Below are 18,055 nucleotides of genomic sequence, written 5' to 3'. Positions count from 1 at the left end.
TCTTTGAGAGTCCAGGTTAATCTTGATCTTCCAACCAAGAGTTTAGCAGGTCTATTGTTTGTTTTGGGTTTTTTTTTTTTTTTTTTTTTTTGGAGACCCCAAATCCATAGGGTGAGTCCTGGGATCTTTCCTAACTTTTGCAAGTCCTAGGTTAAACATGGTCCGAACACAACACCTACACAGGGTGTGCTCTTCCTGACAACATCTTCCTCATTCTTCACTGTGGCTGAATTTCCAAGCGTAGCCAGGACCTGAATGGACCTGAGGACAAACTGCCCTACCTCCTCAGTGAAGCGGGGAAAACAGAGGCCTTCGCCTGGCCTGATGGAAGCTTCGAGGGAAGCCATTTCTTCTAATCTTTCACCTGAGTATCCAGTAGAAGCATGTGGAATAAAACCAGGTAAGCTGTTGTTCTCAAACATGTTTATTGTAACAGTTTTACATGGCGTGTTACAGAAATTAATGGAAAATTTCTAAAAATTTTGCTGTTCTGTTGAATGCATTGTACATAAAGTTAAAAATAATGTGTCCAATATATGTTAACAAACTGTCATCTGAGGTAAAGTTAAAGTAGGTCTAGAAATGTCCTGCAACAGTCATTTTCTCTTTCTCATCTTTATTAAAAAAATATGTGTCAGAACGCAGAAATTGAAATGAACCAAACCCAGAGAGTAAACTTTTTTTTTTTTTTTAAAAGAAGGTGCCCGGTACATGACAGGATGGGATTTCCGTAGACACTGGGATGAGCATGGATTATCAAAAAAGTCTTGCGGCGTGTAAAGATCGGAGCGCTATGGGGAATGGGGACAGAACGACGGGTGGTGTTTCCCTGGTTTCAAAATTTAAAGTGACAAATTTCGTGCTAGTGAAGGATGAGGAATTAACAGTTGTACACGTGGATTTTCTATCGATCTAACTGGAACTGGGCAGACTCCCCACACAGCCTTTCGGTATTGGCACCTCAGCTCTTATTGGAAATTTCACTGCATTCCTGGGATGGGATATGGTGGTTCTGAGCTCAGCAAACAGCGCATATCAAACAGCATAATTCTGCCAATGACAACGAGGATGGCAGTTTAAAATCTTGACTTTATTACCCTCACTTTAATGCATCACATGGGCCATCCTCTTTAAGTCTGGAGCCAGGAATATTTTCAACCACATTCAATCAGTGATGAAAAGTGCCCTGGGGTGTCACTTTCTGCTATGAAATTAGCTCCAGACGGTGTCCCTGAAGCAGCGACATCAGGCAGGGTTCCCTTTGAACGTGTCAGAAGCAACCCACAGACTCAGTAAGAGGGTGTGATACTGCGGGATGGACTCAAGACAGCTGAATCGAGGGAGAAGATAGCACCACTGGTTTAGAGTCAGAATCACAGACAACAGAACAATCCAAGTCATCTCCCCACGGGAACCACCTCTCTTATCAAATCCCCAGAAAGCACAAGGGAACAGGTTTTAGGACCATGCTCGTGGTTATCACAGCTTTCTCATTTTCCCCTTCACGTGGAAGGATTAATGACTCATAAAAGGTACGCACATTCCTGGAGAAATCTTGTCGACCAACATGTGACATTGATGGAGGAAGGGAAATGGCCCTTTTCACCTTTCTGGTTCTTCAGACCTTCCATATCAGGGTGACACTTACATATATTTCTGTAATAGACATTTTCCAAGTTTATGCAACTGAAAACAATTTAGATTCCAGTGACCTGACAGTGTAAAATCTGGGCTTGTCAAAAAGGAATAACCACCATGACATATCCTTTTTTTTTCTTTCCGAACAAGTAGACCACCTTCCAAATCATTTTCGTTTCTACTGATGTAAAGAATCAAAGGACACAGGCCTATTTAAGTCAATCAGATCAAGGTTAATGCAAATTTTCAAATTTTAAAACCAAGTATAAATAATTACCATCCCCAAATCAAATTAATCACATGATTCTTTAAAGTTTTCTTCTTAGTGTTAAACCACTAAATTCAACATACTGTAACTGCATAGGAACATCAGGAAAACACATTTGACCTGTAGAACAATTCTCTGTAGGGCAAAAATATATAGATTCTTTATGAAAATCATGTGCTGAACATACGAACCAAACACTGCACTTCTTGTCTTGTAAATGTAAAAAAAAAAAAGGGACTTTAAATTCTTCTGTTTCACATACAAACAGTCCTGTGATTTCTATGGGGGTCACTGGGCATGGAGAGGTGGGAGGGAGTTTGGGGCTCTGAAGAGCAGGCCTTCAGAGCATGGGCTGTCTCTTTCTTGTTTTACGCAGAGGGCGGGGACTCTTGTGGAAAGGCTAGATTAGGTGACAGAGTCACATGCTCCCTCCTGTTCACTAGCTGCTGATTGGCCACCTGCTCCTGCCAGCTGTGCCTGAACTCCAGCTTCCTACCATATGCTCCAGAGTAACACCTGAAAAGTGAGCCCCATCCATCAAGTTCGTCACATCTTGCACTCAATCTGCTACCTTCTCTACAGTGTGATGGCATCATTAAAAAGCATTTTCATTAACATTCATATTTACAAAAAAAAAAACAAACCCAAACTGGCAAATTTTTTTTTTTTTCATGAGAACTCCTTAAAGCCATTTCCCTTAAATATTTAAAGAGTTTAATGGTTGGGTTTTTTTTTTTTTTCAAGTTATAAAATAAAAATCCCATTTGAATTTTCTGATGTACAAAAAGAGACAGAGATGAACCATCGTGACCACGGAATCAGTTTGTTATTCGGAATATTCATGTCACCATTGTTCCATGTAGAAAGTCTTTTTTTTTTTAAGATCCAAAACCGCATTACCAGGACTGTCCCCGAATTATTTGGCAAATGACTTTTCTTTGAAAATGGCACGTGGAGAAGACACTTGTCTGCATAGCGTCACAGCAGCACGATATCGGAAAAAATAAAAAATATTTTTTAATTGTACTTAAGAGTTTAGAGCTTCTGAGGAAATCAGATGCATTTTTTTATCCTTCTCATCAATGGGATTCAATGTCCTTTCTTACTCACAGAGTGAAGGTTAAACCGAAAGCCGTCCGTCTTCACCAGGGTGTAGAATAGCTGAAGGGTTGTTTTGGCAACATTTATGATCAAGAAGAATCATCAACCACTTATTTGTTTTGTGATTTCAAGTTAATTCATTTCATATGAGGCTTTTTCCTTTCCAGTTAGATTTCTTCATCAACATCGAAAAAAAAAGTCAAAAGCAATACAAAAATTTGTACACCCATTCATCTTCAAACATGACAAAGAAAGGAAAGGGGGCAACTGGCAGACCAGGCCGTGTGGAGTGATGGAAACACACCATCCCACGTGGAAAGGCATATGGACGATGAGACCGTGGTGACGGAGGGCCTCTTGCTTTTTGCCTAAGTGACATCGGTGCCAACCCTGATGTCACTCTCTGAGGCCCGTCACTCCAAACTCGATGTCTTTACACTGGTCAACAGGTGGAAGAATAAAAAGAGAATTACGGATTCACAGACGGGGTCCTCTTAAACCCACACTAGGAGAGCTTAGGGTATTTGTCGGGTAAGCGTCGGCTTGATTCGTGATTTAACGTTGGATATGACTTTGTTTTATACTTTTGTGTGTTTGTGTTTGTTTCTGTATTTGTGCTGCCAGAGATATCTACCATTGGTTGCCAAAAACTCTTAGTTCCCTCTTCCAAACGAGTTCCGTGGGGACCATCGTGAATTTCTTTGTGGGGTGAGGTGAGGTGAAAGGACACATGAGAGCCTGTCGCGATGCTGATTTCCATGCCAGTCCTGAAGCACCCGCCACAAGCCCGCAGGGGTGCTATTCCTTAGGTCTGTGGATCTGCGCATAGAGAGGCTCCAGCTCCTGGGGACAGAGGGACAAAGTGAGACCCGCTCTTCTCCAGACAGGGTTTCCTGAGACAACAAGGGAAGGAGGGTTTGGGGTTACAACAGAAAGATGACAGCTGATGATGAATGACCTTAGGTGGCTTGGGGATTCTTCAGTCATGGTGCATATGATTTTGGCAAGTTTTTTTTTTTTTTAATCATTGAGAAGAACTACTCACCCAGTTTTATCTCTGGCTTTCAAGTTGAGCCTGATCGCCCTGTTAGGGACACAGCAGCGTCTAGTAGAGAGAGCTGGACAAGCTGTGTGATGTGGACAAAATACTTACACTTTCTGAGCCTCAGCTTCCCCAACCATGAAATGGGAATAACACTGTTTACCCAACAGGGTTCTTAAGAGAGTAAGAGAGAATATATATATATATAGCCTCTCGCACAGTGCTTGGCAGAATTAGGTCTTCAGAACATGGTGACACCTATCGTGAGTCAAGTGAGCTTTTTTCCAGCAGTTTTACAAACACCCACGTGAGACTGCTGAAATTCCATGTCAGATTGCTCTTTGGTTCCTACAAGCAGTGATGACGGGGCACTCGTTAGAGCAAGAGAAATAGAAATTGTGCCACAAGCTCTTAGTTACCGGCTTCTGGGACTTGTTTCCATTCTCTCTGCTGTTTCAGATTTGGCCTGTCATTTGCCTGCACCCGCAGGGCTGTCCTAAGACATACACAAGGATTTTCACAACACATCAGCAAACCGTCAATCCACATGCAGATGGGAAATGGTGTCTGGCCTTGCTGAAATCACTGCAGACCGCAGTTCATGTTGAAATGGCCCAGGGCGCACTAACAGATCAGGTCAATGCTCTGGCCTTCAGTGTGCACAGGCCCTTCTGTTAAAACAGACTTTCACGCTGTCACTCTTGAATGTTTGTACCAGAATTAAACAGACACTGACATCTTAATTCTGCTATATTTTATATATTAGCCTGCCTCCTGCCACGTGAGTGTAAGTCCTTCTTAACTGCCTTCCTTGAACCAACAGATCGAACTGGCACGCTCTAGCCCCTACTACACGCTGGGCACCATGCGAGGTATCTTCAAGCACACTGTCTCTTGAACACGTCACAACAGCCTTGTAAGGCAGATGTTTTATCTCTTTTGCAAATGAGAAACCAAGCACAGAGAAGTTAAGTAATTTGTCCATGGTCACACAGCTAGTAAGTTGAGGACATGAGATCTAAAAGTAAGGTCCAGTGCTTTTTCTCGTCTATTACAACAGCCACCATTAAAAAACAACAACAAAAAAACCCCCACTCAAAACCAACCTTTCAATCTATGGTGTTGTAGAGTGTTTTGGAATTTATAAAGCATCCTCATGTCTTTTTTTCTCTAACAGTCCTGAGAGTGGCTTTTATTCTTTCTACCTTTGTTTTGTAGACAAAACCTAAAAGTCAAAGAGGTTGTATGATCTCAAAGTCACTGTACTGTCTCTCATGGACTTAGTATATCACATTGCTTGCTTTTATTGGAAAGTGGGGGTGGACCAGATGGTAATTTTGTCCAGGCCCATCATTTTATAGATGAAGTATGTGAAGTCCAGGGAGGAGAGTTTCTGTTTCCCCAGAGTCACACGGTTACTTAGTAACCGTGCCGGGAAGAGAATCCGGGGTTCCTGTGGTCAGGTGCAGGATGTTTTCTTCTAGAACTCATCATCTCTGTGTTCTGCCAGGAAGAAGGAGCGTCTTACCCTTTGAGGCACCCGATTCTGTACTGTAACAGGTCGCCAATTTGCCCCTTCATGCTTTCCACCCATGGGACTCCACACTGCCCTTGGAAACGTAAAGAATCAATGTAACCCTTCTTCCAAATGTCAGGTGACAGCAAGAATGGAAGTGCTTTCTTCTAAACTGCTTCTGAGTTACCACTACCCATTCATCTGCCATTTGACCTATGTGGACCTAGCACACGAAGTGCTCAAGGAAGGTTTGTTGAATAAATGAATAAGACAGTTTCTCCTTCTTCCACCGTTCTGATCCCTCTGTCCTAAACACACTCTCCCTTGGCTTTATTCTCTTAAAATCGAACCGTGCAAAATCAATAGCAAGATGATTCATTAAGCACCTCATCTGTTCTCTGCCAGTGTCTTGAAATGTTTCAAATACCTGTTGTAAGGCTAAACAGGGAATTTTCTGTGTGCCTGTGTCCTGGGGGTGAGGTGGGTGGAGCAAACGGAAGGCGGTCAATGGTGAAGCCAACTACCAGGAACCACCATCTCCTTCCACCTACACTGGGAGACAAGGATGCACCTTCATCTTTCCTGGGTAAACTTGCTTAGCCTACTCTGCTTTTCGGATGCCCTAAGAAGTCAGGCTGCCTTGATCTTACCCCACCATTTGCTCTATTCTAATTTTGGAACCTGATTTATTCAACTGAGAATGACACCTAAAAACAGAAGAAGACAGCAAGCTCAGACAGGGTAATTAATGCCACACTGCATTAACTTTCTGCAGCTGAGATAAATATTCACCCATCTCCCGCTTGCCGGAATTTAGCTTCAAATACCCATCACAACAGCGGTAACGACTGCAGTCAACTCTCAATTATCCCCACTAATGAAGGGGAGCAGTGGTGTGGAAAACCCCCAGCAGCAGATAATCCCAAAGTCTGACACTGTGATGCGTTGTACGTTTCATCAATAGCTTTACCTTCCTTGTTACAGAATCTTAGACTGTCAGAGCTGGAGGGGAGCTAAGAAATCATCTGATCCAGAAGTTTCTGACCTGACTTCTGGCAAGGTCACCAAGGGGTCTGCAGGCGATTTTCGATATTCCAAAAAGCTTAAATGGCATCACATGTTAGCATAGCACACCGTTGATATTTCTGTTTTTTTCTTCTGTCAGATTTGACCACATCTCTGCCCTGATTCCAATCTTTCAAAGGCTCCTCGTTACCCACAGGGTAAGGTCAAAGCTCCCTCGCTGGGCACATGAGACCGATCAGTCTCATAGTCCATTAGCGCTAATAAATGTCCCTTGCAGACCATGAATCAAAACTCACCCTTCAGGTCACATATATCGTGCTTAAAAAAAATTCTTTATGCCTCTGTCAGAATGATCTTTCTGCAATGGATTTGGTCATGCCAGTTTCCAAACCTCCCGACTCCCTATTCCCCTAAGGATAAGCAGACCCCACAGGGTGGTCCACGGGGCCCCTCCCCATTCAGCTTCATCTACTTCCTCTCTCTCCTGTGCGCAGCTTCCGAACTGGACTTCTGGTTGCCCAGACATGATGGGCTTTTTCCCATCTTTGAGACTCTGCTCAGACAGTTCCTCCTGCCTTCAGGACCACTCTTTGTCCTGTTCACACTTTCAGAACCAGCCCACATAGAAGGGCTTCCTGGACCGTGCAGGTGATTTAAACCATCCTGCTCCTGGACTCCTGCCGTGCCCGGTGGAGACTCTGTCTACAATGCCACCATGTCATTTTCTAGTACCTTCCACACAGGGGTCTCCACTGCACCTTTCACGCCAGTCTCCTAAATTCTGAGCCAAAGCTTGGAACCTGGGAGGCGCACCCACCACCAACATGGAACATGAGGACGGGAGTGAGTCAGTGAAGAGTGCTTCTCTTAATGGGAGCTGGCAAATGCTTACGAACTTTCAGCTCATTTGCGAATCTGACACGTTAATCATCTTCATTTGTAGAGGACAACAAAGCAGAAAGAAACCATACAGTAAAAATGAGAACCAATCAGCCCTCCACCCTCTGACTTAAGCTGGATATCCTGTTTTCTGGGAGGTGCAGTGGAAGAGTACAAACACACGGGTGGGATTCCTACTGCCAACTTCTGGCAGCCAAAGGCCACCGCGAACACACTAGCACTTGAATTCCAGTTGGGTTTATCACTGATGACAATGAGGGGGGTGACGGGAAAGCCTGGAAGAGCTTGTTAGAAAAGGCTTAGTATAGGATCAGGCTTACATGAGACGTATAGAGGGGGGTCAGGAAAGTAAGGCTCCTCTCTGGGTTGGATGCTTTCAGAAAGTGGGAATATGATTATCTCAGTAATTCTTATCCAGAAAGCAGGAAGACTGGAGCAAGGCTAAAGCCAGGAGAGAACGTTTGGTCATATTTGGAACGTGGACAATGCGCAAGTGTGCCTGTGCTCAGCCACAGCTACTGAGTGGTCTGGACCCACCCCGGGCACAGAGGGCCTCGTCCGATGCTGACGTCCTGTGAATCTGTTCACGTTCCGCAGCTTTTGGCTGTCAGGCTGCTATTCTCTTTCTCACTGTCCCCTACTTTGTAACCTTAAAACTCCATGCAGGTTATTTAAGCTTTCTGAGTACCAGCTTTCTCATCTGTAAAATGAGGCTAGAAACCCTCTCTGGGGGAGATGTGGTGAGGATTGAAGGAGAATATACACATCACTGGACTGGCACAGAGCCTGGCACGGGGAAGCACTCCCGAACCGGCGAGGTCCCTTGTGTCTGGGCGTGTGGCTCTGCCCTTCCTTTACAGAAGATGGTCTGAGGCCTCATAATCACCTGTCAGCGGCTTTCCAAACTGCATCGCCTTCATAGCACATGGGTGCAACTGGCTCTGTGAGGAAACCTAATAACGGCACAGGGTCCACCCCGGGAAACCGTGTGAAAAGAATGTGGGGTTAATCTAAAGGATCTGGTTGCAGGGCTCTGTGGATAACAGAGACTTCCACATGTTTGCAGATGACTTTAAGGACAAAGTGTGAGCTCACGTCGAGAAGCCAAGTGGAATCACAGAATTGGAGTAATAGCTTATGTTCACAGAAATCTTTATAAAGTCTATAAAGGGCTTTCCTACATCACAGACATGGTTTTACTCGGGCATCCCAAAGTCTGTACCCCAGGTATTCCTGTCTCCATTTACAGGGGAGAAGTGAGGCTCCCCAGAGTGTGATGACTGGCCCAAGGTCACTCAGCCAGCACAGGGCAGAGCTGGAATATAATCAAGTTTGTTATTTTTGAACCTTGTTTATTGCAAACGTACAGAGCGTAGCATTTGCCATTTTAATTTTTTAAGTGGACCATTCAGTGACATTCATTACATTCCCAATGATGTGTAGCCATCACCCCTATTTCTACATCTTTCCTCACCCCAAATAGACTCTGTACCCATTAAGCAGTAACTCCCTAGTTCCCCTTCAGCCCAATCCCTAAACTCTTTTCCATCTCTCGGAGGTTACCTATTCTTATTTTTAACTCAATTTCTTTGAGGTGTAACTGACACACAATGAAACACTCCCACACTGAGTGTACAGTTTGATGCACTGTGACAAGTGTACACACCCGTCTACCCCTCCTCGGAGCAATCAAACTCTAGAGCATTTCCTCACCCTGAAAACTTCTCCTGTGTCCTTCTCAGTCAACCCCTCACTGCCTATCTGACTTCCGACACTGGATTTGTTTTCTCAAGAGTTTCGTGTACACGCATCCAGCTCTAAGCCCACTGTCCTCGCCACTGCCACGGGATCCTTTTTGTAGCGTGTCGAAGCCAGAAGGACCCTTCCTCAGTGTGAGACTGCCTTCCCTGTAGGAAGACACAGGGTTCCCCAGACATGAGGGTTGTTTTTCCCAAAGTCCTCGAGAAGCAGTGAGCGCCAGGAGGGCAGCCCAGGGCCTGCACTCCCATTTCTCTTCTTATTCTCTCCCCTCGCCTACCCATCCCCCGTGGTCTGGCTTGCTGTATCACAGCCTATAGTTTCCTATCCCACATTTTAATGAACCCCTTTGGAAAGCCACCTATCCTGTGCTTATGACTTTGCATCCATTTCATTTTTACTGTGTTTGTTTTTGGAAAGCTGGGCCACGTTCAGCAAAGGTTATGTCCAAAACAAACGATGAGTGGGGAGAAGACACAGTGTGCTGAGAAGGGTGGGCTCAGGTGTGAGGTCAACGCGCCATGCACTCTAGTTGGCTGAGCAAGCCTATCTCTGCCACAGCCTGGGAGCCGGGGGTGAGGGCCACGCCAAGGGTCAGACTGCAGCTAGGAGGGGAGCCAAAGCTTGAGTCCCTCAGCATCGACCTGCCTGAGCAGCAACTTCAGCCTCGAGGTCTTTGAGCCCCAACACCCGGATCTAGCTCAGCGGGGTCTTATATTTCCTAGTCTGGTAAAATGAAAAAGGTGGTGGTAACCAGGGAGTGGAAATAAGGCTGAAATAAAGTTCCATCTGAATTCATGAAAAAGGCATGAGTTTTAGACTCACAGAGACCCCAGCCATCCTAATTACCCATATGAACTGAGGCCAGCATTTCACCTGGGCCTCAGTTTCTCCATCTGTACAATGGGGTTTGTAACATCAACATCATGGGACTGAAACAAGTTAGCTCATACAACATGAAGAATTTTAACTCCAGAAATGAGTCTTCCTTTCCCTTTTATTCGAAGGAAAGGGAAGAAACGGAGCTTTCTCACCACTTTCAGCGTGAAAATCTGGCCTTTGGGGTAGGCAAGTCTTCAAAACACAGAATGGATTTAACGATAATTCCTTAGAGATTGAAGTTGTTGCCAAATGCACTCACTTCCTGGGATTGCAGGGTGCTGACGCCCACTTGGTGAACACAGAGATGCACGATCTGAATCCCAGGGGGTCTGCACATGTTCTGATCAATTTTGCATTCCCGTCAATCCTAACAATGATGGGCACACGTTATCTGCTCTGAACACGCACATCATCTTTCCTGACCTTGTTACACAGCAGATGACGGCCCTGAGGTTGGTGACAACAGTTCTCTGCCATAAGCAGGAGGCCCTGTCCTGAGTAGGCTCCTGGTGACCAAGAGTGGGTCCTGGATCTCATGCAGATAGTCATGCTATCTCATGCAGAAGTTGGCGTATTTAAGGCACTTCCGTCCTTTGCTTCGTCAGCTGGGGTTAAGGACAGCCTGGGAGAGGGGTGCTGTCAGAGGGTCTTGTGTGAGGACTGGGTATTCCATGCTCTAGTGGGTGATCTGGGCAAGTTAGAAGGTCCTAGAATGTAAGAGCTAGAAGGGCTTGCGGGAGTTGCTTTACAGACGAGAAGAAGACCAAAGGCCAGAAACGAAGCCATCTGCCTCCCGTCACACGCAATCAAGCCAATCAGAGGCTGCTAAAGCTCAGACGTCCTGGTCCCAGCTGAGTGTCCTGCAGTTATTTAGTCTAGGGCTTGATTCAAACCCTAGCCCCGTTACAGGTGAATCTTGTGATTTCTACAAGTCGTTAACCTCCACCTTACCCATCACAGTTGTGAAACAGGAATAAAAACACTTAAGAGTGTTCCCCTGAGGACTGAGCTAGGTGATGCTTACAAAAGTGCTATACACATGCTGGTAACCTTAAAATTTATTTTATTAGGGCTGGTAAATGCAAGGCTGCTTGTATTAGCTTCTGCAGAGTGATTCCAGAAACTGAGTGTGATCACAATCAGAGGTCAGCCAGGGCCAGCCCACTGGCCAGTTTTGGTGGCTGCCTGTTTTTTGGTAAATAAACTATCACCCAAACTCACCACCCTTTTAAGCATCGTCTTTTGCTGCTTTCCTGTTACAAAAGGAGAGTAGATTAGTTGTGACAAAGACCAGACGGTCCACAAAGCATTCATAGTCACAGAGAGTTTGCTGACCTCCGGTCTAAATGGTCAGTGTCTTGTAGTTGTACCCACTACTCCAGGGGCTTACATCTAAGCTGAAATCTCCGTATTTAGTCTTCTGTCCTCCAGAGTCCCGTACCCAGTATTCCACTGGCATCTTTACTTGGAAGTTCATGGACTTGTTAACAAGAACTGGTCCCAAAGTAAACTTGCCTTCTTTTTACTCAAGCTCTGTGTTCCTCAGCACAGGGACTGCCACCACCTAGATCCCCCAGTCAGGGACCTGGAGGTCATCTTAGCTTACACCCTCTTCTTCATCTCCCATTTCCCTTCAGTCTTAACTTCCTCCTGATTCCATCTTTTAACATCCCTTGGCAGCGAGCCCGCCCCGTCAGCCTGGCCGACTGCCCTCAGCCAGCATCTCCTGCCTGGACGGGTTTTGGTTGGAGCTGCCTCTGAGCACCACGCCCATGAGGAGAGATTATTTTCCATTTTTGTGGTTCTTTGAGGCTCTCTCTTGTGCGATTCTATTTTAAAACAGAATAGTAACAATAATGCCAAATACACGTTACTTTCAAAACTTATATAGCACTTTCTTACGCACGACATATGTATTTTTAAACTTACGGCATCTTCTGATTCTGGGAGCGTCTGGGGAGAGGGCTGTTCCAATGATCCATATTCATCATATGTGGGGACGGGGGTCCCAGGGTTATCTAAGGTCCTGCTTAAGGTTGCCTTCTTTGGAACAGTAATTCAGACCCAACCAGGTCCCCTGACTCTGAACATTTCTTTTCTTTCTCCCCCAACCCTTTTTTTTAAAAAAATCTCCCTCCCAAAGTATCTGAAGTTCTGCTTTCTTTTCTCTTGAACACTAAAAATTCATCAGGTAATACTTTGCAAGTCTTGGGTTCCCACTATGAAGATCAGTATTTTAAAAAAAATGACAGTGACTTATTATTTCTGGCAAGATCTGTTGTTACTAAGGGAGACAGACCAAACAATTCCCCATTGTTACAGATGCTACTTTGACTTGACAGCTGGGAAAGTCTGATAGGCAGTTTATTTACTTAGCTATTTAACCAAATAAATATTTTCATTTTTCTTTCATGTCCTCAAAAGCTAACATTTTGCCCCGAAAATTGCTCCAGCAACACACCAGTGAAGTATAAATTACCTGCCATTCCCACACCAGCCATTATATTATTTGAGGGTTGTTTTTTTTTTTGGCCCCTCTTGACCCTGTCTTTTAAAGACACGTGATTCTCCCAGATGGGAGGGTAGTGGGGGGTGGGAAATGAAATAATTGAAGATATTCCCTTTTATTGCTAAAACAGAAATGCTGTTTGGGATTGGCCCTAAAGCGTCCACCTGTGAGGACTGAGGCTGTCTGTTCCATCTTACTGCAGTGCGATATGGTTTTAACTTATCAACAGATGTCACCCCTACCTACTCAGAACTGTGCGGGTATTTCTAATAAAAAGCAGCTGCAGATAATGGTTGCAAGGGTGATAAGGAGAACGAGACTCCTGCTTTTCAACTGTGTGGAGGCAGAGTGGAAAATAGAGCTATGGCTGGAACCATCCCTGCATAGTATTCTTTTTCCCAACGCCTGGAGAGGCACAAAGAAATTGCAGTCAGTAAATTTCCGGTTGGGTGGATGGGTGAATGGGATGGAGACAGAGAGATGCAACGCGGCTTGTGCAGCTACTGGTGGAGGGGCCCAGAGGCTCATCAGGGCTTTCCTCGTGGGGGTCTTCACGGAAACGTCGGCAAGACTGGCATCAGCCTCTTGGCACGCGACTCCTGACCGGCAACTGCGAAATTGTCAGGCTGAGCTTTCAAAGGCAAAAAATTGCTTCATTGAAGATTATAGCCCAGCCCTCCTTGGGAGCTGGGAGCTACTTCTTAGGATTTACATGTGACTCTAAGATAAGGCTGCTCATTGTTTGAGAAGTCAGAGGTGACCTGGGAGGTCCTAATAGGGGTCATGGTGATTAGGGGAGAGGGCAAACTGGAGAACTAAGAAGTAGGGTTTTTTTCTTCTTTTCCCCCAAAGCTGTTTTGAGGCATACTGAAAATTAATTACTTACAAATACAAGGTACAAAACAAAACCTCCCAGCCAATGGCCTGAGTCCTTATGGTAGAATTTACTCAACATGAGGACATAAGGGCTGAATGTATAAAATCCAAGGAGTGGCGAACCGCATATGATGGTGGTGGCGGTGGTGCTAATGGCAGCTAACAGCGACTGGCCGCTCTGTGTCTGACACTGTTGCTAAGAGCTCCACCCACATCACCTCACTTAGTCCAAACAACAACCCTATGAGGAGGACACTATTTTTATCCTTATTTTTCCAAATAAGACAGAGAATTATTATGACAGCTCATCAGGGTCACATAGCTAGTAAGTGCCAGTGCCAGATTCGAACTCAGCCTTGCTCCAGAACCCAGATTTTTAAGCTGAGAACCGAGCGCCTGTCTCCATCTGCTATCTCTGTCAACAGAATGGATAAATAAGCCCCTTCTGGCAGGTAAACAAACCAAGATGCAACAGAAAGGATGGTTCTTGCCTCAGATTTCCTGCTATGAAGTAGCTGAGCTAGAACTTAAACTCATGTTCCAAATTCTGAGCTCTTCCCGCCACGACATGCCACGTCCATTCACAGCTCAGCCATGGCCTGGGGGTCTACAGATGGAGCAACAAATACGGAACAAGCTGAAGCTACCCCGCCCCCCCCCCCCCCCCCCCGCCCAAAACAGTTCAGCTTCTATGACTGTCTCCAGCAGAGCAGCCTCATGAAGATGAGGGAGGGTGTGACACATCGATCTGCAAGTGCCGTAAGTCCCCTTTGTTTTCTAGGAAAACTTCCCAATTTTAGGATGATGCTGGCTGCTATCCTGACGAATGGCTCTGTTCCCACCTCCCCGCCCCCAGTTCATGCATCAAATTTTCCAAGGAGCGGTTGAGGATGTGAAGGTTTATAAAACACACGTAAGGGACAGAAAAACCTCTTGGGGAATCTTCCCAAGGCGCCCGCCCACCATCTCCAACTTCTGTCGTTCCTGGAGCCCTGATTTGCCTGGTATCGCGAGCTCCCCGAGCAGCTCTGCAAGGCTGGACGCTCAGAGGAGCGCGCGCGTGGCACGATGTGTCCCCGTGGGCTGGGGTACCGAGGCGGAATGCGGCGAGATGTACGGTGCGTGAAGTTCTTTCATCATAAAATCTATTAACAAACTGCACTTTCAAAACACTGTATGAGCTTTCAATAACCGTCAAAATAGCTCACACGTGAACTGCGACCGATTCCGAGGTAGCCTCAGAATCCATTTATGAACGGTGAAAACTATTTACCATTTTAATGGTTCTGACCAGGCTGTTCAGGCCTTAAGAAGGGAGCTCTGTCGGTGCGGCTCTGCCATCCTACATGGCTACGGAGAACTAGAAAAGTATCTGAAAATTGAACACATTTGTCAAGGAGTGACCTCAGAAATCACGTCTGGGTAAGAAGGGGTACTTCTGCCTCCTGAGAAAGTTCGCTTCATCAACCCCTCTTTCTCTCGATCAAATCAGATGTATTGAAATTCAAGTGCCCAAAGCCACTTCTGGGAAATGGAAGGACACCCCTCTCCGAGGAGCTGCTGATGGAACCTGAAGTGGTCCGGTGGCAAACCACAGGCTGTCACGCAGGCGCAAACAGCAGAGCCTCAGGGGCGAACAGACGTGACCCGTCTTTGAGCTTAGAATTTCACTTTTGCGGCAAGGAACGGGTGCGGGGCCCTTTTGGCCCGACACAGTGGGCTACTGTGCTCTTACATCTCTATCAGTCTTTTTTTTTTTTTTTTTAAGCATGTCTTAAAAATTTTTAATTTTTTGTTTTAGGCAGAGAGCTAATTATGTTTATTTATTTATATGGAAGGACTGGGGCTTGAACCCAGGACCTCCCACGTGCTAGGCATGTGCTCTAGCACTGAACTATACCCTCCCTGCTCCGTCTCTATCAGTCATTTCAAGCACTGCTTGTTTTTGTTTCTTGGTTGGACTTCTGTGTGTGGGTGGTGACGTCTTTAGGTCTGTGGCGTGCGGGCCAATGCAGTGGCACATCGTTTCAAAGATTTTAAGCATCTGGACCACAGCAAACGGAGCAATCATCAGGGTGAGCAGAACATATCCATCTCCGAATGTGGGTGCTTTTCAGAAACTGAAAGTAGCTCTAACCATGCCTCATTCAATCACCACCCCCCCATTCAGATCATATCGTGAATAATACAGCATGACCACGCCCCACTCCTCATCTTTACCCCTACCCTCCCAATATATATCCAAGGTCATGCATCCATGAGGAAAAACAAGGCGGAAGACAGACACCAGGCATGGAGAGATGGCACAAACATCAGGGCTAACGCTCAGGCCAGGAGAGATGGTGCAGATGTTAGGGATGCGACTTTAGAGGGAAGCAACAAGTGGAGGGGAAAGCAGATGGCTTCAGGGTGAAGGACATCAAAGGGACAGATACCTACCCAGACCTGTGCTATCTAGCTACCGGCCTGTGGACTTATATTACCACCACTGGGCTCCCCACTGGGTTCACCAAATGGATCACTGTTGGATGAGGCCTGTGACCCCTCAGGCTAGAACACAAGAAGATAATATTTTTTTTTTCCTTTTTCATAATTGAAAAATATAAGACAGCTGGGCATATTTCCATGCACACGTATCATCAGTTATCCTAAAGGAGGCAGCGTCTCAGTTACAGGACGCCACTGCCACAAGTGTGAGAACTGGTAGTAACAATTTCATGAAAGGATATCGGATTTCAGCTGCTCATTTGAACATAAAAGGAAACCCCTTGAGAGCATAAGAGTCTGAGGCAGTGCTCTTTTCTACGTCGGTTTCCTCATGTATTGTCCATTTCAGAGACAGAGGCTTTAAGTTTAAGAAAAACCGAACCAGAAAGAACAAACCGGTCACTTACAGCTTCCTGCTCTTCGCTTTTGCTGGGACTTTCGAAGCCCTCTTCAAAGATATCATCTGTGGTTGGATCACTGGCGTGGGATGCGGATGATTTGGATGGAGAGCTCTGTCTAGGGGCTGGGGTTGGAGCTGCACGGAGACCATGCAAAGAGAGAAAACATCATAAATGTCTGGCGGTGACCATTTAGACCCCGCAGACCCTCGGGGATCTGGTTACACTGAGTCAAATCCCAGGAGCCCTCCTCCTGTCACAAGTCAGCAGTTGAACACTTTAGTATCTCTTCTGTACCCACTCACCCTGTCTTCTCACATACTTGACGGTCAGGAAGGAGCTGGGCCACAGGGATGGGTGAGACTGTGGCTCTTAAGGGATGATCCCTGCATTAGCTGCATCAACCACATCTGGGAACTTGTTAGAAATGCAAATTCTTGGGCCTCACCCCACAGAGACCTACTGAATCCCAGACTCTGTGCTTCCGCAGACTCAAGCTGAGAACCACTGGACTATGGTTTTCTTTCTTCTCTCTTCCTTAACATCATGCAATTATTTCAGTGAGAATAAACAGATTAAGAGGACAGCGCTATGCATTTACTGAGTGCCTCCTATGTGTCAGAAACCACCAGAAATTTTATAGGCAGTATCTCTAGTCCACAGAAAGCCTCTCTGAGGTAGGGGTTCTCCCAGTTTAACCAAGAAGGAAAGTGAAATTGCTAAACTGCTCGAGGCCACAGAGTTGGCAAGTGGCAGAAGCAGGCTTTGGATCCTGGCACATAGTAGGGATTCGTATCCTGACACATAGTAGGTAATGGATAAACACATGCTGTGTAAAGAGTGTCTCAGTGACCTGGGAAGATGGATGTAGCTGATGGTTAACTTTTTCCTTCTTCCACAAGGAGATGCATTTTCTGTCCTGACCCTCCCACATTTTCCTTGTCTCATTTATCCCAGTGGTTTATAACAAATCTGCCACTGGAAACTACTCTTTCGATAATTTCTAACTTGGCATTGAAAATACCCATCACTGGCTCAGCCCCGAGGGAGAGGGGCGTGGCTTGATTTAGTAACTGACTTCCAAAAAACATTGGTAAGGCCTCCCTGCCATGACTTCCCAGAATTTACAGAATCTGGCTGCTTCTCAGACAGTGAGTGATTCTAAGACGTGGTGAGCTGCTTTTGCCTCAATGAACCTCTCTCTAGAATGACGGTGCTGTTTATTGTGTGTCAGCAAGCCAGACACTGTGCGAGGCACCTGGCATTCATTATGCCCTCGAGCAGAAACGCCTCAAGGTGGTATTGTACCTGTCGGCTCTTTTCTGGAAGAAACTGCTGCTCAGAGAGGTGAAGTGTCTTCCTCAGAGCTAACGTCACAATGGAACAGGAGCACTGGGATTCACCACAGATCGGACACCGTCCAGTCCACCGTGCTTTTTTATCCCTATTCGTGGTTTACCTGAGGTGCCACTCCACTCGAAACACTCTAAAAGTTGATGTTGACGGATCAGAGGCTAGAAAGATCATTTTCACTCATGTTCTTTAAAATAAAACAATGAGTTGCTTTTTAATTGGAAAGGAAGCCTGTTTTCTTTCATGAGATGATTACAGAACAAACCAGCCAGACTGAGAGAAATGAGAGAAGCTTTATGAA

General features: G+C 45.7%; 1 protein-coding gene across 4 annotated transcripts in view; it reads right to left on the bottom strand.

Moving 5' to 3' along the window:
* Nucleotides 1-406: 406 nt before the first annotated feature.
* The window catches only part of DAB1 (DAB adaptor protein 1), a 1,070,346-nt gene continuing 1,052,697 nt past the window's right edge, over nt 407-18,055 (bottom strand). For 3 of the 4 annotated variants that reach the window (XM_064493539.1, XM_064493537.1, XM_031465214.2), the window contains 3 exons: nt 16,411-16,538; nt 15,956-16,066; nt 407-3,850 (listed from right to left, as the gene is read on the bottom strand). In XM_064493539.1, the coding sequence (XP_064349609.1) occupies nt 15,971-16,066; nt 16,411-16,538 (224 nt within the window). In that variant the 3' untranslated portion in view covers nt 407-3,850; nt 15,956-15,970. The remainder of the gene's footprint in view (nt 3,851-15,955; nt 16,067-16,410; nt 16,539-18,055) is intronic. The other variant, XM_064493538.1, reaches the window with a different exon arrangement.

Source organism: Camelus dromedarius, chromosome 14 (assembly GCF_036321535.1).
Source record: "Camelus dromedarius isolate mCamDro1 chromosome 14, mCamDro1.pat, whole genome shotgun sequence".
NCBI lineage: Eukaryota > Metazoa > Chordata > Mammalia > Artiodactyla > Camelidae > Camelus > Camelus dromedarius.
The sequence above is the reverse complement of the archived record's forward strand: the minus strand, read 5'-3'. Positions and strand labels throughout refer to the sequence as shown.